This window comes from Mytilus californianus, unplaced genomic scaffold, assembly GCF_021869535.1.
Source record: "Mytilus californianus isolate M0D057914Y unplaced genomic scaffold, xbMytCali1.0.p SCAF_2, whole genome shotgun sequence".
Taxonomy (NCBI): Eukaryota; Metazoa; Mollusca; class Bivalvia; order Mytilida; family Mytilidae; genus Mytilus; species Mytilus californianus.
This window is the reverse complement of record NW_026262668.1, coordinates 53827910-53849475: the sequence shown is the minus strand read 5'-3', so window position 1 is coordinate 53849475 and position 21566 is coordinate 53827910. Positions and strand designations below refer to the sequence as shown.

Here is a 21566-nt window from a genome sequence, read left to right as displayed (position 1 = left end):
CTGATTCTTACTCTAAAAGTTCTACAAACGCAACCCTGATTTTATTACCGTTATGGAATATCTATGCGAGAAAGAATATGTAGTACTATATTTATTGACGTACATGCACTATTTCAGTATCGTCAGCCCGAAGCAATGGTTGGTATCATGTTCAGGCATACTACATGTACTTATTATTATCTTGCATTAGAAATTTAAGCTACCTTTAATATCTTTATTACCTTTTTTATCATTTATTATATGTATTTGAGGCCGAAAAGGAATTTTATAGGGATAGGAATTCAAGAGTCGAAAAAACTCTCCTGTTATTCATATATAATTACATTACATGTATGTTTCATTTGAATCCGTAATTTTGATTGGGAGACAACAATCGTGAGACAGTCCAATGTCATATTTTATTTCCGTATAATTACATTACATGTATCATGTTTCATTACAATCCGTAGTTTTGATTGGCTGACTACAATCGCGAGGTACTCCAATATCATATTCTATTTTGGTATAAAATATAACAGCTATGACTGCACGTGCTATCCGTGTTATTTTAAAAATAATGCATTGCAATACAAACGAAAAACTTATAATCTTATAGGGTTGTAAAAGCGTTGATCGTGGGCACATTTTTAATATGAAGCGCTTTCGCACTTCATAAAAAATGTGCTTCGATCAACGTTTTTACACCCCAATAGAATTATAAAAAGAAGCATTCAAATCTTAAATAAAATTCAACAGCTATGACTGCACGAGCTATCCGTGACAATGTTAAAATAATGCATTGAAACTTAATTTGATGGTTGTAGTATACAAATGCAGTTATAAGAATTGAATGGTTTTTTTTATTTAAGAATTGAATGCTTTTTTTTCGTAATTTTATTGGGGTGTAAAAGCGTTGATCGAAGCACATTTTGTATGAAGCGCTTCATTATAGAAATGTGCGCACGAAAAATCGATTTCTATCATTTATTTCTTTAATTAACATGTGCACTTTATTGTGATGGCACGTGTCATCATGAATGTTACACTTCATTGTGATATGAAGGTTAATTTTAGTATGACGCGCAAGCGTTGGTATCCAATCAAAATAACGGATTCTTCTGAAACATACATGTAATGTAATTATAATTCTATATGGTTGTAAAAGCGGTGATCGTGCGCACATTTTTAATTTGAAGCGCTTCCGCGCTTCATACAAAATGTGCTTCGGTCAACGCTTTAAATTTACACCCAATAAAATTATAAAAAGAATTCTTGAAAAAAAATCTTTATTTCAGTTTTTATCATAGCAAACGAGTTATTCGGGATGTGGTAGTGTAAGGAATATGCAATAAAAATGAGGGAAAAGGGTTGGGGAGGTGGTCAACTCAATGGTATAATAAAAAAAAATCATTTCATATATATATTTACACTGGATACTTTACAGGAAAAGCTATCTTTAAATGATTTCAATTTTGGTCTTGGCTAGGTAATGATATTAAAGTAATGTATACGGTAGATTGAACTAGCTTTTGTAATGTGCCCTCTATGTATGAAAAAATATTGTCAGTTTTAATTCATCGATGCCTCCTAGGCATAATTCCATATACAAATAAAACTACAAGGCGTACTATCATGAAATTTAATCTACGTTCAAATGTACTTTTCAAGTTCACAGGTGTAGAACTGGATGGTCAAAGCAAGAAGCTAAATAATTGGTTTGAAATTGTAGCGGTGCTTCCTTTTACCTAGGAGATAATGTTTAACCGCCTTCATTAGCTGCGCTAGTGGAGTACTCCTTTAGCCAGTTGATAGTGCGGTGTCTTACTGTGCAAAAGGTCCCGAGATCGAATCCCGGCTGGAACAGTAAATAACTTTGGAAGGCAAATGGTGCTCTCCAGTTACAAAATCATTAAATCTTTTCAAATTACAATAAATGGCGTCTTATGAAGATTTGATGCTCGGATTCTTTTAAGTTAATTCAGTTACTAGTAGCTTGGGATTCTCTTAAGTTGACATGAATGCGTATACACACATACTGTGCGGCCAAACAATCTCAAACCCCTTTAACCCACATTTCAGCGAGTGCATGCATCTCATATTGATCCAAGTAAACTTGATGTTGACAAGGATGGACTACATCACACTATCATTAATGACAAACGTGATGCTTTCAACTTTCCAATTGTAAACTTCCCATTTCATTAGCAGTAACGTACCACTTGCTCCATCGTATGGCGTTTAGATATCTCAATTGATACGTGGCGTTCGTACATGTTCACATATATAGACTTCATAATAGGAAGGGACGTGCACATTACACAAAAACTTCTCCAAAAGAGTTATGGGGAAGAACGAGGTAAGTATTAAACTTGTATATATATTATTGTAACACTTATTATTTTGAAGGGTTTGTTACTTCCTCTCGGAGTTTTCAAATCGACAACCAATAACATTGTGTAAACTTTGATTTTATTACTGATGAGCATGTATTAAGTTATCGTCTGAGTAAAATGAATTTAAACTTTTTACATCCAATTTGTATAAATAAGAAGATGTGGTATGAGTGCCAATGAGACAACTCTCCATCCAAGTCACAATGTATAAAAAGTTAACAATTATAGGTCAACATGGTCAAAGTACAGCCTTCAACACGGAGCCTTGGCTCACACCGAACAGCAGGCTATAAAGGGCCCCAAAATGACTAGTGCAAAACAATTCAAACAGGAAAACCAACGGTCTAATCTATATAAAAAACGAGAAACGAGAAACACCTATGAACTACACGTGTACAAACGCGTGACAACCACTGAACAACAGGCTCCTATGGTACATATATAGATATAAGAAGATGTATACTTCATAATTCAATATCTGTCATTTTAATAACCAAAAAAATTCAACACAAAAACAAAATAAGGTTGGTATGAACAAAAGAATTAGAACAAAATAGTTGGAATAAAGAGAAACAAAAAAAAAAGAAGAAAACTAAGAACATCTGCTAACAACTAATATGTGGATGAACTGAATGCGCATTAATTGTCGTTAGAACAATACAGTTCGTTGACTCAAATTATTTCTGAAATATGCGTCACTTGACGTTAAATATCTAGTAATCAATCAATGAAAAAACAGCAGTCTGATTCTTCACATTGATTTTAGAAACGCATATAGTGTCTTATTACATAAATTAAATAAAAAAGAAGTACTTACGTTTTGAAATCTATTCCGACAATGGCTGTCTAAATTAAACGATTCATTCTGTATACTATTGTATGCGGAAATGTTTTAATGATGCTCAACGCAATAAAGTTTAAAAGCTTTCGAAACACGATCTCAAATTGTAAACAGATAGATTGAAATATATAACATGGTAGATCAAAAAGTTAATAACACTTCTGCTTTGAATAAGAAGTTTCCAGTATAAGCACATTAAATCCATTCTCCTTAAACATATACACGATCATAAGCAATGTACAAGGACTTTTAGCATGCCTTAAAGTTAATATCCATAATAATTTTCAAAGCCACTTTTCATAAGAATCAGATCACTGACGAATCATTAAATGTTAAAACAATTTTGTATAGGATATTTTTCGCCATAATTTAATCATGATGATATTCTTATCTATCAAACTCATTCGTAAAACAAAAAGGCTTCAATAGCAGACTAAGTACAAAAGGCTGAAGGAAGATTTGTTTCATAAGAAAAGATGAGATCTAATGTTTTCTTTTCTGGTATTATATATAAACATTCCTGAAAATTAAGCAACCAGTTCGGTATATATTTTTCCTTTAATTTCCGGTTTAAGCGTAGGGATAACTTATATTCCAAAAAACTAATAATGTTGTAAAAATCCAAACATTTCACCGATCAAATTCGTTATTTCATTTTGTCTATAATTGCTGGTCACCTAAGAGAAATTGAAGATCGATTTAGAATCTCATTCCGTACGAAGCCGTGAACGAGAAGTTCATAAAATATGGATGTAAGAGAGAATTAATGTGAGAACGGAGAAGTAAAACTCCATGCAATTGTAACATTTTAATTAATTAATGTGATCATCATTCATGCTGTTAGTATGGTGACAAGTTTTAGGGACGGTTTTGTTGCGGATTGTAGTACCTTAATAAAAGATGTAAGCAAAATCAATCGCCCTTAACTAAGTTCTCACTGGATGTTTGACGTAGTTTTTTCCATGGTTTTAGGTGACGTTGTGTCGATAACCATGTAAAATAAGGAAATGTAGTTTGATTGCTAAGGAGAAATATCCATCAGAGTCAAAAGGACGAGCATGTAGACAACTAGAATATACCGTACGACCCTTAACATTGAGCAAAATCCATGCCACGTACTCAGATATATATAGATTTAAACACTGTATCGAGTGAGTTTGGATATTTATCCCATCGAGACAGTTAAATTTCAAATTCAAGAAGTGAGGCTTGTCGAGCGCTGACGCCATAATAGCAAATTCAGAGGAAAGCAAGAAAATGTGAAGTCACAATTGAAATTTGACCAATCAGGAACTAATATCAAACGATCCACACGTTGATTATATAAAAAAAAAATAATAAACTGGTCGAGGAAGGTATAAATCTGCTTAAATTTAGAAAAAAATATGCTATAAAGGGTCCCAGGATTACTAAATGTTAAAACAATCAAAAAGAGAAAAACAATCGTCCCGATTTATGCTAAAACAATAAAAAAAAACAAGAAAAAGAAAGATGACAAACAAAAACTAACGACAACATCAAAATGGCAGGATTCTGACACAAGTACATACAGAATTGGTGGAGATAAACATGATTTTGGGCACACAACCACTCCTTATTATATGACTGGGTTGCCATTCTGTCATCGGGGATAATTGATAAATGGGATTAAATTGACCGCCAAGAAGGTCTAGAGACCACAACATAAAACAGATTGAAATAATCAGTTGGATTATGGAAATGGCTTGACACATTAGATCGGACAGAAGCTTAACAAAAAAACTTAACATATAGCAAAAAAAAAAAAAAACAAAAAAAACAATAGCGAAAATCAATCTGTTTGTTTTCTCCTCTGTTTTTTTAATTGTTTTGCGTTTTATTTCAGGAGCATTTTTGAATAGAGTACAATACGGTATCGGTTCTGCCCAATATAGCAGGCGGTACGGCGAGCTGTATTGTTTACATTGGCGTCCTCTCGTATTTGTTGGCTACATGTAGTTGTCTCATTGGCAATTATACCACATCTCATTATTTTTATAGAGCAGGAGACACTTTCTGTGTAGACACACGTGATCTCGCTTCGTTTGGTGTTAATGCATTTCAGATTATTTTCATTTTGATTTTTTGTTTAACAAAATGAGACATTAACAAAGCATTGGAACACTACATTTGTATAACTAAATGATGAGTCGCTTACGAAGCGCAAGTTGATTAATTAAAACGTATTTGATGGAATTGATATCCCTTCAGTTATACAAAAAGGGTGAAGATAAGTTGTGCTAACTAATTAACGACCCATAAACACTTTCATCTGTACAAATAAAAAGTGTATTGTTAAAAAAAATAAAAAAAAAAATAAGTATGAAGTCATCACTCACAGCAATCTAGAACAGTTATAAGTGAAGGTTTTTTCGTTAACGAATTTAAGATTTTTAACTCATGCCATTGTATTTTGTTGTTGTTTATTAATTAAACAGACTACTGGTATTAGGTACACCACACTGCTTCGATACATCATCTACAGAAATAACCTACATTTATCTTGCTACTAATATATATACAATATTAGATCAATGTCAGAAAAATATAAACTTGTTTGAATGAGGCTCAGAAACTGGGGAAGGGCGAGGTTGTAACGAGCCCTTCCCAAGTTTTGTGCCGAATACAAAAAAGTTTATATTTTTCTGACATTGACCTAATATTGTTTTTATACTGCAACTTAAATTAATACATTGATAGCTATTTAAATTATAACACAAATTTCAAACTTATCTTCATCCCTTAATAAACCCCTGATTGTGGAAAAAGTAATCCATGATGAAATTGACATTGCACAAAATATAGCTTTGTTACTATATTTAGGAAATAAACACAACTAGTTGCAGTATAAAAAGGGAAAATGACAATTCCACCACAGGCGAAACTAAAATCTTTAACTCCAACTTTAATGAAATAAAAAACTACCAGAGTAAGTGTAAAATGTATCGTATTCTTGACTTGGCTCAGCATTGAGTGCAGTTAAGTTCTGAAGTCCTGGTCAAGCTCTAATCATTTTGAGGTCCACACGAACCATTTAGTAAAATGTCTATCCGGAAACTAATATGCTAATGAAACAGCAAGAAAGGCATCAAAACATTAATCGCATAGTGGGAATATTTAATATATAAAACATTACAACAATATGAAAGTAGATTTACTCATGTGGTATATAGAATCTATACAAAGTATTACATGCAATTGACCGTTATTTCTATCAAAACGCTTTCAAACAGATTTTTCCGGTTATTGCCAAGTATATGTATACTGATTACCTTAGAGTTTAGTGCATTTGTCACTCCCTGTTGATGTGGACGACTTACTTTGACAGACATGATTAAGAAAGTAACCGCTGATACATGAAAAAATCAAGAAGTGATTATGACCTTTCAGTTTTTTTTCAAGTTGTTTAACAGGCACTGGCTGGAATAAGAGTTGCGAGAAGCTACACAAATTTATCCAATGAATGAAGACACAAAGAATTGAATTTCAATATCATCTGGGGGTTTATTACAGGAGAATAGCATAGCCTTTGTCTTATTAGGATTAAAATTAATTAGCCAATCTTTAGACCATGTTAAGATTAGTTCTAGATCGCTGTTTAAGACGTCCTCTATTGTGTAAGGGCTATTACTGGAGTAAGAAAGTGTTGTGTCATTAGCAAACAATCGAGTTAGGCTTATCAAATTATCAGCTATGTCGTTTACATAAATCAGGAATAGTAAGGGTCCTAATACAGAGCGTTGCGGAACTCCTGCATTAGTGTTCTCTAAAGGCGAATATGAACTTGAAACAAAAACTCTTTGTTTCCTATTTGAAATATAACTTTCAAACCATTTGTACAGGTTTTACTTTGTTTTATCAAGGTCTCGGTTATATCAATATTCATATTTTGGGCATTGAAATTATGCGTTATATCTATGCACAGCGATAGCAATCATTTTATTTCTTTAATAGTGTTTTGAATTTTATAACAATAATAAAATAGATAGATGCTCCTGGGTTTAAATGTTACATAGGCCATTGGACTTTCGCATTTGGTACAAATCAAATTCAGTATAATGTATATTATGTAATTATTTCCATTGGATTTAGAAAATATTGGTTTATACAGGCAGATTATGAAGCTTTTTCCAATTTGATTGCCAGTTTAGTTCCGTGTTGTCGTTTCATTACTAATGCAGACAGATATGGAAAAATGCGTTGTTTCTAAATGATATAAAAATAAGAAGATGTGGCACGATCGCCAATGAGACAACTTTCCATCCGAAACCAAATGACGTAGAAGTTAGCAACTATATAGGTCACCGTACGGACTTCAACAATGAGTAAAACTCATATCGCATAACAAGCTATAAAAGAAATCATAAAATGTAAAACAATACAAACGAGAAAAAAAAAATAAATAAACAAAAAACTTATATGATAAATAGCAACAAACGACAACCACTGAATTACAGGCTCCTGCATTGGGACAGCCCACACATACAGAATGCGACGGGGTTAGACATTTTTGCGAACGCCCAACCTTCCACATAACCTGGGACAATGGTGTAACTGTACAACATAAGAATAAACTATGAAAATCACTTTAAAAAGCTTAACCCATCAAATCGACAAAATACAACTAACAAAAAGATTTAAGACACAGATCTGAGAGTACTCGCAGTTACTGAAACCTAGTTCGAAGCCAATAACAACTAGAAATAAAATCTTGTAATTAAGATTAAAATAAAATCAGTTCACATCTAAGGGATTTAGCGTAAAGACGTCATAAACAGTAAGAGAAAAATAATATCTTGAGCAATGCCAAAATATAAGTATCGACAGAATTTGTACCGTAAATGTTCATTGCTGTATAGAAATACTAACTATTACGATAGTTTACACTACTCTGGTGTCTTCAATTATATCTGCTAAATCCATATAAGCAGAATCCAAACGCAAAGCTTTTATGAATTCACTGTAGCCTCGGTCTCCCCGTGATAGCAAAAGATGATCCAACCTCCGGTTTTTCTGTGTTTGCCCAGGACAAGAGTCAATAATTTGATAATCATCAAACGAAAATACCTCTTCTGATATGAGGTGATCTATAATTGTTTCATGTGTAATTGTAGAAACAATATTTTTGAAGTTCTTTTGCAGGCGAAATTTGTATGCTGGTTGTTTGTGTTGTGACTGTGCATGTAGTTCTGAAATTGAAAAAAAAGGTTAATATTAAATTGTTTTTCGATTGATTAACATCCTGAGGAAATTATTAGATGCTAATTCAGGACTATTAATGTTAATGAGATATGCATATACCTTGATCTGTACTAGACCGACACCTTGACTTATATTGTATACATGCTTGCTTACAAGGAAACAGTCCGAGGAACGACATATCATCCTACTCAGACACATTATTTTCTATCCGAAACAAATCGTATTTGCTGTTACTCATAAGTGCCACGCACTTTTTTTGAGAAGCGGAAACCATTATATTTCTAATTAACATATTTGTTTGCTGGACCATTTCTACCTAACTTAAGAGTTCAAATGCGATCTGCTTGGAATGAATTAATTATAGATAAAAGTAAGAAAGTGAATTAAAGGCATCATTTATTACTTGGCTATGACGAAGGAGGAGACAAACAGTAATATCTTGTCAATTTGTAAATATTAGGGGCATTTATTACTAATAGTATGTCGTATACAAATATGATTTGACAAAGAATGACGACTTAACTGTAATTTGCTTCCACAGGCGCTTGTCTCTGAAAAACAATTTCCTATATACCTTAATATAAGGATTTTTTTTTACAGAGACAAGTATCTGTGTTTGCTTCACGTATCAATATGTAAATAAGAAGATGTGGTATGATTGCCAATGAGACAACTCTCCACAAGAGACCAAATGACACAGAATTTAACAGCTATAGGTCACCGTACGGCCTTCAACAATGAATAAAACCCATACAGCATAGACAGCTGATAGTGTTGTCTGTCTTTAAATTACTAGTTACAGTGACTACTTAAATATTAATTAAACTGGGTGGTACATAAGTCTACGTTAAGATTAAGACGCAATATATGGACTAACCTTCTGTGTCTTTTAGTTTCATAACATCACCGCGTTTTTCTTTTCTCCTTTTTGTTTTATTATCTTCTAAACATTCAAATAAGCGCCTGGATGCAAGCTCATTCCGTTGTTTTTCTTCTTTTGTAACGCCAGATTCCTTTCTTTTCTGGCCATCACTGATTTGCTAAAATATATAAAACTCTTTTTGTCATTTTCAAATCCTGGTTTTTCTTTTGATGGAATATAAGGCCCTGATCACTTTTGATAGGTTCTAATTGAGGTAAATTTAATACTCATTTCAAAAGCAGATAAAGCAAAACATTTCAGGGTTTTATCTGAAAATAGTATTATAACGCAATAAGTGTGGTACCTTCGAAATTTATCACGAACAATGAAAATAATTTGTTGCGTCCGAAGCGGTTTTCTGGATTAATTTTATCAGGAAAGCTAAAAAAATGAAGATTTGTTTTCTTTAAATTTAATCGTCGTTCGTAATATAAAATAAGGAGATGTGGTATGATTTCCAATGAGAAAACTATCCACCAGAGACCAAATAACGTAGATATTAGTAACTATAGGTCACAGTACGATCTCAAACAACGAGCAAAACTCATACCGCATAGCAAGCTATAAAAGGCCCTGGCATGACAAAATGTATAAAAATTCAAACGAGAAAACCAACGGCCTGACTTATGTACAAAACAACAAACAAACAAATAATGATATAGAACAACAAACGACAACCACTGAATTACAGGCTTCTGACTTGGGACAGGGACATGCATAGTATACATGTACGATATCAGCTTTGACTTGGAAAGAATTCTGCTATTTCACAATTGTTTGAAATTCCATGCTTACCTGGACTTCAAACCAGTCGTCTATAAATTCATGCACCGCATCATGTTCCTCGCATTGATACTCCTGTCCGTTTTGGTAAATATGACAGTTCTTTAAGCCTTCAAAATTGTCATACTTCGTATCATGACATTTAAATTGCTTACTATGAGTCATATTCACCATTCTGTATTTTTCACATTGTATTCTCTTTATTTCACCACTTATGAAATTTTCTACGTCCGAATAAACTCTGTGTTTAATTTTTCCATATTTCCAGATCTGTATTTGTACTGTATTTTGATAGACAGCCACAAGAAGCTTTTCACAACCGGTGTTAGATATATCAAAAACACCAAGTTCATGAAAGAGAGAAGGTTGTTTTCTATTGTCCATTGTGTCTCTGACTTTAGAAGTCGTGAAGGTTCTGATGTAAGATACTATTAAATGGTTTATAAATGCCCGTGGCAAAAAATTGAATACAAAACACAAACAAGACGTCTTCCCTCCGATAGGAACTTTACACAAAACATCAATATTACTTAAAGCAGCTGTCTTTATCATACAAGGAACAAAATAATGGCGTTCTTCTTTGCTCCGGTCCTCTCCTGTTGCAGTTTTTGGTCGGATAATAATGTCAAATTTTTCCATTACCATAATAACATGATCTTTGTAATATTGTATATTTTTAGGTTGTTTGGTAAAAATGGCATTCAGTAGTCCTGTTTTTAACATTCCTGTTCTCTGAAAAGCATCCCATTCATCGTATCCAAGCAGTTCTAGTTGAAACTTCTTTGCAGTAACTATTGCACTAAATGCATTAGCAAGCCACTGGGGATCAAGAATAATATAATCAGGAATATCACTAAAGTAAATAAGATTTCCTATTTCATGTTGATATCTCAGAAATAAATCTATTTCTTCTGTCTTACGAATCGGTTTCAAAGTACGTGCAGCCATATCCAATATTTTGGAAAAGGATATGATCACGGTTCCCTCATTTTGCATTTTGTTTAGTGACTTTTCTAATTGAATAAATTTCTATGGAAATTCTTTTCCGAAGTTTGTCTTGCCTTTCATTTGATCAAATATTGCATGCTTAATATCATTGATTACGCCATCATCACCCTTTGTATTTGATAATGCAAAGCAAGAACGTAAATGTCGTCTTGAATCCAGAATAACCCTTTGAACTTGTTCTGTTAAACGAGCTCCGCAGTCACCCTTGAAAGAGAAACATATAATGTAAAATTAAAAGTTAAGTTTTTAATATAAACTTGTTCATAATGGACCTAAATGTATTTGATTTATTTTCAAGTGATTCTGTGATTTGGTCCGAATTAATTCCTTGGTCTTTGACTTTTTGAAAATCTAAAAGCTTGGTTTTCATGAACTTGTGAATTCAGTAACTAATGGAGTCTGTTTAAACGCCAGGTTACTTTATACAGTCCAGGTGTATGAAATAAGTTAATAAAAGATGTGCTAATCCACTGCGCAAACAGAGTAAAAAATGTCAAATCAACATTTAGAAATTTGTATACATGTATAAAGTCGCCAAGTAACACAAAATCGCACTATGTTGAAACAGTTTAAAAACGCTTGAAATTGAAATTTAAAGAAAGCCTTAATTATAAAGAGACCTACTTACTTTGAATAAATCTTTGTGTGTGCCAACTGCCAGTATTGGTGGGTCTAACAGTTCGGCATCACAATTCATGTTTGTGCCATAACAATGGATAGAGTCAAACCAAAATTTTAAAACGTCTATAAAAAATAAACATGAACATAATATACTCCGAGATATCAGAGATATTTAAAATGATGTGCTTTTATTTTGCAACCTAGTGGGCCTTGTAACCAATCTTTTAAGTGACCAACACTTTGAATTTTCATTTCATTGCACAAAGAAAGAAAGTGGGTATCACCATTTGATTTTTTTTCCAGTGAGAGGTCTGTATTGTTTTGCAACTTTGTGTTATAAGATGCTGTTTTGTTTACATTTTCCACTTTCATTTTCATCTGGTGTTGTCATGTATACTGAAAGATCATATGCAAATATTAGCGGGAATGAGCGTATTACTGTTCATGGGTTCAAAATAAACAAAATCATCGATTGTCAGCTATTTTGTTGATGGGTATGGTTTTTTTCCACCCATTTCTTACACAATCTGCCAATAGCCTGAATATGTTCTTAAGATCGTTTGTGCACATAACCAAGCTACGAGGCTCATTAAAAAAACATTACGAGAAAAATATTTTTATACGGTATGAACATTTAATAGTAACCTATAAAGACATTTCGTCTTAAGATTTTTAGTTGTTTTGTTTATCCAAACGATACAAATAATAAACAGATTCCATGACAAGAAAACAACAATACAGAAAAAGATATTAAGATTTATTTATGTCTCCATTCATCTAGAACGGATGTAGAAAATATTACATCTCACAATCGAAATAGTTATATGTGTACTTTCTATTCACCAATTTCATACAAATAAAGTATAAATATACCTGTAAACAGGTTAGTGGTCATGCAGTCATCGTACCGGATATTAGATATTATCGTGACCAATTTTTTTGCCGGGGTACTTTAGACACACCGTAGGCGTGCAGAAACCTGTCGATTGTAAATAAAACCAAGTTAGTGGGTGTAACAAACGAATGATTACCTTATTTAACCCAGCCAATGAATAGCCATATCCAAGTTGTTTTGCAAAGGATACTACTTGGTCGTACCAGCAATGCTCAATTTCTGTACTTACCAATATTTTCAATATGATTCTTGTCAATCAGGCTAGTGACGACTAAATATATAGCGTCGTGTGATAGGAAAGTCTGATGCGTGTTATAAAATTCTCTATCACCCGCAAAATCTCAAAGAGTCAATGTGGCATAATCTTCGTTGTCAAGGTCAGGTTCTGCAGCAACAACGTCACGTAGATCCCGAAAGGCTGAATCATATGAACTATGTTTGTCAAATTGATGGGATGATTCTTCTTTCGGAATCACCTCTTGTTGGAATGAGTCAGTTGTTGGGACTGATAGATCAATGTCATTGTTAACATGTGTAATACCTGTTGTTGATGTTCTGTTGATATGAAGTAATACTGAGTTTAGTAGTCGTGCATTTGTCTGCTGTTTCGTATTGCAAGAACCTATAATACACGAACAAACAGTATAAAGCCTTTAATATTTATTTCATTCATAGATAAACGAATTATTTGCACCACGTGAATTCGGCCCTTTTGATTAAATTAATTCCCTTAGGTGTAGATTGAAAAGTACAGAATATATGAAATTTGCGGATAATCAAGTCTTTTTCCGTCTTAGATCTAAACAAACGTGTTTTTGAAAACTTCCTTTGGCGGATACATTTTGTAAAGGCTGTCGTCATGATAAGGCAATATGGCCGCTATCTTCGAGGCAAATTAGCAAAGTACTTAAAATTTTGCCATATGCAAATTATCTTCAACTTATCTTTACCATCCGTTTTATCCTGCAATCAGCCAACTATTGTACAAATAACTGGTATACAAATAAATTTTAGCCTTATTTGTACTTGTATAAATAAAGTCTCTTGTTTATACTCAGCTGTCATATTGAGCAAACGGTAATGTGAATATTTCTTTTTATGAGACAGTTCATTGTGCGGTTAAAATATATCGATTTCTTTGAAAAATCAGAGACAATTATTTGGATATAAACAACTAAACCTGAAAGTGCTGAGTGTAAATTACGGGATAAAAACAAAATATATATACATTGTCGGAAATATCAAATTTATTTGTACTCGCTACGAAACAGGAGACAAGCTCGGCGAGCCTCGGTTTTCATCGTGTTTCTAAAGCTCGTACAAATAAATCTTATATTTTCCGACAATGTGCATATATTGTATATTTATTTCCAACAAATTTGTGTTGATGTCACAAATTCCGAAATACATGTACAGTGCCTAAAATTAATAAGGTGGGAAACATTTTGTATTGTTAGGCAAAGCACTGAATCATAACAGATATGTGATATTTCATACAAGACAGACAATCAAGAAAGGAGGATCGCCTCAATTTATTTCTGTATTTTTTATTATTTGCCAAAAAAGTTTTTAAAATAGTTTGAACGTCAAAAACTGTTTTGTCGTGTACATTCAATTTGCCTAACAATGCTTGAAATAAGCTTCAATAACAGTTCATTAATTTTGTGAGTCATGATGTTTTACTTAAAATTCAGCATGAAATAATTCTATGCATAAAAAATTGTCACCCACGACAACGATTGACTAACCGACTAAAGCCTTACTTATAACTACGTCTACTACATTTACATCACAAACTGAATGGACAAATAAAAAATTCACTCACTAACATGGATGTTACACACGTATATCCCGACACACAATTTTAAAACATACAAAACAGCAGACATAGACATAAAACTGTCTGATTTTATTGAAGATAAATGATTTCTTTCAGCAAATAAAATGAAAATAAATTTTTTGAGATGGTCATCAGGTCTTACAATGGTATGTAGATTTGAAGCATTTAAGAACAAAAATCTTTAATATCTATGCGTAATTTTCTTTTTCTTTGGTTGAAATTGCAGAAAAGTAGAGATTTAAGCCACTGTAAACATACATCAAAGGCATCTTATTTTACATATAAATTGAATTATATTTGCATATCTCTGAATTTAGAATTAAGTTTGTGGCGCACATGATACAAAGAAAAAGACATTTCCTTCATCAAAAATTTCTTTGAAACTAAAAATATGAATGGAGAGATGGAAAAAACTATTTAAAGATTTCTTTTGTCAAAATCAAATCTCAGGCTCTTGTTTCTGGTGATAATCACAAATTAAAGACATACACTATAAATTTGCTGATTTTATTGACGATAGCTGACTTCTTTCAGTAAATAACACGAACAGAATTTTTTTAGATGGTCATCTTGTCTGACAGGAGCAGGATCTGAGTTACATATATCTGTTCCGTACCCACGAAAGACAACCCTTAATAAATCTACATTCTTTTCAATGGGCTTTGTACTAAAGTGAAAATTATGTATATTCACTTATTTATTATATGCAAAGGGTATATGTCAAACTTTCAACTTCTATGGAATTTTGTGTAATTCTGGTATGTATATGGTGTATACTTGTCTGACTGCATTTTCGATTTTAACCTGTAAGTGAGTAAAACGACCCTATTAATACTCAAAACAGTATTGCTCTCTTAAATGCTGGTTATGACCCTTCAAGAGTTTTCGCATGAAGGGGGCTACAAGTTTGACATTTGGCAGTAAAATAATGGAAATAAAAAATCTGGCCTTCAATTATGATAAAATTGCAATGAACTAATATGGTAAATACTTGCGCTCCTGTTCCATTTATATTGGAAACTGCATTCATTTTATTAGATAAAAAAATCATAACAAGAGGTGTTTATATCAACGATTATCAGCTTTACTTAAGATTAGAGTCGGAAAGTCGTGAGGTCGTAATATTTAATTCTATGATTTGTAGCGTCTTTTTTTTTTCTTTCTGGATTTTAGATTTCGATACTATATAAATGTGTCGCTTCGGTTTTTTTCTATATTTATTCAAGGATAATATTGAGCCAAAATCGCAAACAATGAATTGGCTGCACTTCCGGTCTGTGTTTTTGTTAGATGTTTTTCTGCTTTGTATTGATCTGATGAGTTAAGCCCTTTTCAACTAATTTTGATAGTCTTTTCTTATGTTGTGCTGTAACACCTGTGTCCCAGGTTAGGGGAGTGTTGAGCGCCCACAAACATGTTTAACCCCGCCACATTCTTGATGTGCCTCCCAAGTCAGGAGCCTGTAGTTCAGTGGTTGTCGTTGGTTCATGTCTGTCATATTTGTTTTTCATAAATTGTTTTGTTATAAATAAAGCTGTTAGTTTTCTCTATTGAAATGTTTCATATTTTTTCATGTCGGGGCCTTTTATGGGTTTTTTTCATTGTTGAAGACCGTATGGTTGCTTATAATTGCTTACATTCCCCTCATTTGAACTTTGATGAATAGTTGTCTCATTGGCAATCATACCACATCTCCTTAGTTTTATATGAAGCTGTAATTACTTAAGATTAAATCATTGAGAGACACTATGCTTATATTTTATTGGTTTACTTTGTATTATCTTTTTTACAATTAGAAACGTGATTTATTGGTTCATTTATACTTATTTACCTTTAACCTTCTAAGAAATGCTAAATTCATCCAGAAGTTGCAAAATGAAGTGACAAAGACTGATATGATAATACCTTTTTCAAGCATCCATTTGCCGTCTCTGATTCTAATTTTACATTTCTTTACATATATATCTATCCCATTTGTACTTTGAACATTTGATACATCTTCGCATAACAATCGACGAATTAAAGAAGTTTTTCCAACTCCCTGTTTCCCTACCACAATTACTCTGATGTCACGTCTCGTCTCTGTTCCTGTTTCCAATATCCTTAGGTAAAGATCGATAGACTTTTTGTCCATTCTAAGTATTTCATCTGGTATTAATGGACTTTTGGGTGCTATAAATAATAAATCGGTCACAATAGATAGTATTAGAATACACTGATGTTTTAAAAATAACATATACGTATCTACTGCCTGTTAAATTTTAAAGCATAAAATAGACATATCTTTGTGAACCTCATGTGTTCACAATAATTAAAGTTAGACTTATCAAAGTGGCTTAACAACACCCTTTAAGCTCCAACTCCTTTTTGAAATATTCCAGATACGGCGAGATCAGCAATTTATAGATTTATACATATAGATTAAATGTGTCATATGGAATATCGTATTGCATACCATAGTGTTTTCCTCTACTAATTCTGTGCTTTTGGTGTCTATCCAAAATCAAAGATGAACGCCACTGTGAATTTTAGTTTAAGACGTAATCATACTGAAAATGCATACAAATAGCTTCTTCTCAGAAGATGTCTCAAACCTTTTAACCAAATCTTGAACAAATGATTATTGAGTGATCCTATACTTTTTTAGTTTTTTTATGTCGATCTTAAATCTATGATTGGAAAAAATTAATGATAGGACAGTATGAGAAAGACACTCAATGCCATATGAGATCGCACAAATTTAAACAAAATCATGCAAAATATGAACACATAGCAAATATACATTGTAGTTCAGCCCACGCATTCAATTTTCATAAAATACATTTTAGTTCTGCTCTAAAGGGGAACACAATTAGGGATTTGTACCTCCATAATACTACTATTTATATCATGCCGAATACAGTCAGCATGAAAGTCACAATGATGTATGACTCAAATTACTAAATTAATCCTAAAATTACTATCAACACTAATCTTTATCCACACTTTTAATCTAAGACCAGTAAAATTGATTTTGCCAAGATAGCATTTTTTTTCCTTAACTGAAATAAAAGAAATTAATGCTAGATAAAAATACAGCTATTATATGTATTAATAATCAATGATAGGTGTACAATAGTTAATGCTGGGTTTAAAGATGATTAATCACAATGAGTAAGGTTGCTCTGCGAGAGAATTTTCTGTGCTGTTGATTTAATTTTATGATCTGTGCTTATTGGTTTGTTTTCATTTAATCAGAACGGCAACACATGTACATATAATAATAATATTAATAATAATAATAATAATAATAAATTATTTCAGTGTCACATATTGATTAGCAACAATAAGTTTGTATATTTCTTTTTCACCATTTCCTTATAAGTACTTTGTGAAGTATATTTCAATGATTTCTTTTTGCAAAAAAAGTCTGGTATAATTGTAAAATTTCAAAGTTGATGAAGGTTAAGTAATCAAAACAAAGGCTGCGTATTTATACATCCCGAATGAATAATTTAAGAATCAACCAGTTCAAATCAGACTGCTATTCATTTGGGATGTATAAATACGCAGCCTCTGTTGTAATAACTTAACCTTCGTCAACTTTGAAACTTTGTAATTATGCAAGCTCAAATCGTACAGTGCTATTCATTACGGATGTATGTCTATGCAGTCTCTGTTGTAATAACTTTCGTCCCCTGTGAAATTTTAGAATTGCACAAGATCATACCGCATATTACTATTCCTTAGGAATGCATATCTATTCAGTCTCTGTTTTAAATACTTAACTTCAGTCAACTTTGAAATTTTAGAATGATATAAGCGTGGTTCGGTTTTTAATTTGTATACCGCTAAAGATTGTTTTAGTTCAATCAGAAAAGATTGATATGGTTCATTTATCATCATTATACTCATACTGATGAAGGATATCTGTTATCCGAAAAAATTTATTTAAAATTACATGTACTGTTTCCTTTTTTTTATTGGTGTTGTTTTGTACACTTTTAAGCGTATATAATTTAATTTTGGATGTAGTACGTCTTCTGATTGGCTGAAATTTTTTTTGGACATAATTTTGTCATGTGACCGTGACGTCTACCACGATTTTAATGATTTACTCCTTAAAAATGGAATTTAGAATTAAATTATAAGGAATGACTGTAATATTTAACTTTATCTGTCTATTCGAAATAACCTCAAAAATGTGATGCACACTTTTAAAAAAAATCGTTACGCGGGTTATTCAGTATGCACCACATTTTTGATGTTATTTCTTCATAAACATTTTAGACTATTGCGCACATTATCGTTTTGTTGTGAATATCCATCAATCCAGCGCCCTCATGAGGAAATTCGTTGATTAATATATATAGACGCTTTATAAAAACATGTATATATAAATATGAAAATTTAAATTTTTAAAAATGTCGATATTTGATATTATCGGCAATTTGTACATTTTCCCTTTGATCTAACTGCCTAATATATTTCTATGTCATGAACAGGAATATTAGGCAATGACGTCACATTACAGTGCAACAACGTCACGTGTTCATGTCCATCCGCGTCAATTCATCAATGAAATGCAAGCGACTTCATTCATACAACCGAACAACTATCACAACGTTTTACGCGTACTTACAAATTCATTTTATTTCATATTCTCAACCGGAAAATAAAAAACACATTTTATTAGTAAATATTGTCGATATTAAGAATAATGGCATTTTATTTTTTGATACTGACTTCATCAACTCGACCTATCGGGCTCGCTTGATATTATTGCTGATAAAGTCAGTATCAAAAACAAAAATGCCGTTATTCTTTATTTCTGAGTTACAGAATTAAATTTCACAAAATGTAACAATAACGTCCATTATCCTTCCGGTTTCACCTTTATTTATCAGGGATAATGAGATTGTCCTTAAAGGGGCATTAGCTGTCAAATTCATGTTCACCGATTTGACTCAAGTTCTCATATTTGATTTATAACATACTAAAACGTATATATAAATTAAATGAAGACTGCCGACGGTCACATAACCCGATATAAACATAATCATAAATATAAATAGATAGCGACCTCGTGCAATTGGACTTTTCTAGGTCTGTTTGATTTCATGTTATAGGTTAAAAAAATAAGTTAATAATCGTTTTTACCTGTGTAAGAATGATTTTTTGTGGATCGAATCAGTCAACGAAATGGTTCACCTTTGTTTCACTTTCAATGTTGACATTCTTTTCCTTTTAATGACAGAACACGCCTAATACATGCGTAATTAATCTCTAGCTAAAGGGTTAAATTGAAGGTCACATGAATACGGATTTAATGAGGTAGAATAATTCATCGGCGATATTTCTTAGCTTATTTTGATACAATTGAACTAAACTGGCTGCTAAAAGCGAATTATTATTTCACTATTTCACTTTCATTAATGATTGAACAAAAAAAAATCAAATTTAATTTTTTTCATATCTCGTAGCTAATGCCCCTTTAACGACGTCGTTATGGACGACATTTGATTGTTCTTGTAGGAGGTTACATTGGTTGTTTATTCCGGGTTTAGTGTGGGATTGAACTAGTTTATGAAATTATTTTCTTTAACTATTCCTTTGGTCTCAGTTGACGCTTGAAGAAATGGAATTGTGGAATGTGATCTTTGGTGCAGTTTAAAATTTGCCAGCTCAAATATATTTTGGAGTATTCTGGCTGACGGATCTTTTGTTTGGGTACTGTAACTCTTTTCCTAAAATCGCCAGTTTGTCCAATGTAATTCTCCTTACAGCTATTGCATGTGATTACGTATATTATTTCTGGACAAGAACAATCAATATCATATTTTATGGTGAATGTCACTCCATTTTTGAATTTAAATGTTGTTCCTTCTTCAATGTAAAGACAGGTACCACAGTTTGGTCTTCAACATCTTGTAACTCTCGGAATACTGTTGGAACTGCTGGACTGATCAAATTTATCCACTGTTAGATTGCCCCAAGGCCAGTTTACCTGGGGTGTTTTGGTAACTATAGGCCTTTTCTCGTATTTAGAATTGAAAGATATCACCCTTTAAGAAATAAGAGTTGGCATCACGTGGGTCATTTCAATTTAAAAGCTTTTAGAATTGTACCCATGTGAGATTAATTTTCCCACGGGAATATTGAATATTCCAATGAGAAATTTATTTCTAAATGTACATGTGTCATACAATTTTTTTCTGCTATTTATTCCCTTGCTGTTGTCGAAAGAATTTTTACAATATCTTTCACCAGTAAAAAGTGGGATTTGCTAGTTCCGGAATGGCAAATTTGTCCCGCACAGTGTTGACTCAGCTTGTTTGTACATGTATCTAATAATATAAGATTAGAAATACTGTCTTCACACTTTCGTTTGCCACAGACCATAATAATGATTACACACAGGAAGAAAAACAGGTTCTTTTCAGAAATTAACATGACTTCTTTTAATAACAGAGAATACAATTTACAAAAAAAAAACAAAGTGTTATGGATGGATACCCCATATCCTTTGTTTTTCTATCAAACAAAACCTAGTGATTACATTAAACTGTAAGTGCAGGCCCATAAAACAAATGTACCTGCAAAATTGGCAACAGTAACAGCAGTTGAAGCAGCATTGAATGATCTATGCATAGTATTTGTAGACCCTGGTGGTGATAACTGTAAAAAAAATATTAACTGTAATGTCATAAAAAAACTGCTTAAATATGTAACTTAACCTTTAGTTTCGTTATGTATGGATATGTTTCTCTTGTCGTAGCCGCAATAATGTCTTTTTTTACTCGATTTTGACATCACCAAAGACAAATTATCACTTAATTTTTACGTGCAAGTGGTAACACGACGGGTGCCACAAGGAAAGCAGTAACAGCTTACCCTGTCGTATCAACTATAATAAGTTTACCCCTAGTTTTCATTTTAGGGGGTTTGTTTTTGCTTTAGTTTCAGTGTCAGTTGTCAGTTGTCACTTGTATGTTCCATATGCATATCTCTATTTTCTTGTCTAGGATTAGCAAAACTTTTGATCTTTTGTTTTATCAGTCGAATGCGCATGAGGTGTAGTTAAT

The 21566-nt window shown here is 32.4% G+C and overlaps 2 protein-coding genes and 1 long non-coding RNA gene across 3 annotated transcripts in view; all 3 read right to left on the bottom strand.

Moving 5' to 3' along the window:
* LOC127730031 (uncharacterized) overlaps window positions 1-3459 on the bottom strand; it is a 40740-nt gene extending 37281 nt beyond the window's left edge. The window contains exon 1 of the long non-coding RNA XR_007994937.1: window positions 3190-3459. This is a non-coding gene — a long non-coding RNA (uncharacterized LOC127730031). The remainder of the gene's footprint in view (window positions 1-3189) is intronic.
* Window positions 3460-6331: 2872 nt separating this feature from the next.
* On the bottom strand, window positions 6332-11916 carry LOC127730016 (uncharacterized). The gene is made up of 4 exons (XM_052238062.1): window positions 11775-11916; window positions 10151-11350; window positions 9311-9473; window positions 6332-8420 (listed from the first exon to the last, which is right to left on the bottom strand). The coding sequence occupies exons 2-4, from the start codon at window positions 11132-11134 to the stop codon at window positions 8113-8115; spliced, it is 1455 nt and encodes a 484-aa protein (XP_052094022.1). The 5' UTR covers window positions 11135-11350; window positions 11775-11916; the 3' UTR covers window positions 6332-8112.
* A 981-nt stretch (window positions 11917-12897) lies between these two features.
* LOC127730022 (uncharacterized) lies at window positions 12898-21293 on the bottom strand. Its single transcript, XM_052238071.1, has 3 exons — window positions 21078-21293; window positions 16408-16674; window positions 12898-13284 (listed from the first exon to the last, which is right to left on the bottom strand). The coding sequence occupies exons 1-3, from the start codon at window positions 21187-21189 to the stop codon at window positions 13004-13006; spliced, it is 660 nt and encodes a 219-aa protein (XP_052094031.1). The 5' UTR covers window positions 21190-21293; the 3' UTR covers window positions 12898-13003.
* Between the last annotated feature and the right edge of the window lie 273 nt (window positions 21294-21566).

Excerpts from the sequence above, each read along its gene's own strand:
- LOC127730016 (XM_052238062.1), bottom strand. The coding sequence starts at position 11,134 with ATGCAAAATGAGGGAACCGTGATCATATCCTTTTCCAAAATATTGGAT. Across the intron at positions 9,474-10,150 it reads ACGACTGGTTTGAAGTCCAG|CAAATCAGTGATGGCCAGAA; the intron begins GTAAGCATGGAA and ends TATATATTTTAG. Across the intron at positions 8,421-9,310 it reads GAAACTAAAAGACACAGAAG|AACTACATGCACAGTCACAA; the intron begins GTTAGTCCATAT and ends TTTCAATTTCAG.
- LOC127730022 (XM_052238071.1), bottom strand. The coding sequence starts at position 21,189 with ATGACATTACAGTTAATATTTTTTTTACAGTTATCACCACCAGGGTCT. Across the intron at positions 16,675-21,077 it reads TACTGTTGCCAATTTTGCAG|CACCCAAAAGTCCATTAATA; the intron begins GTACATTTGTTT and ends TATTATTTATAG. Across the intron at positions 13,285-16,407 it reads CAAATGGATGCTTGAAAAAG|GTTCTTGCAATACGAAACAG; the intron begins GTATTATCATAT and ends CGTGTATTATAG.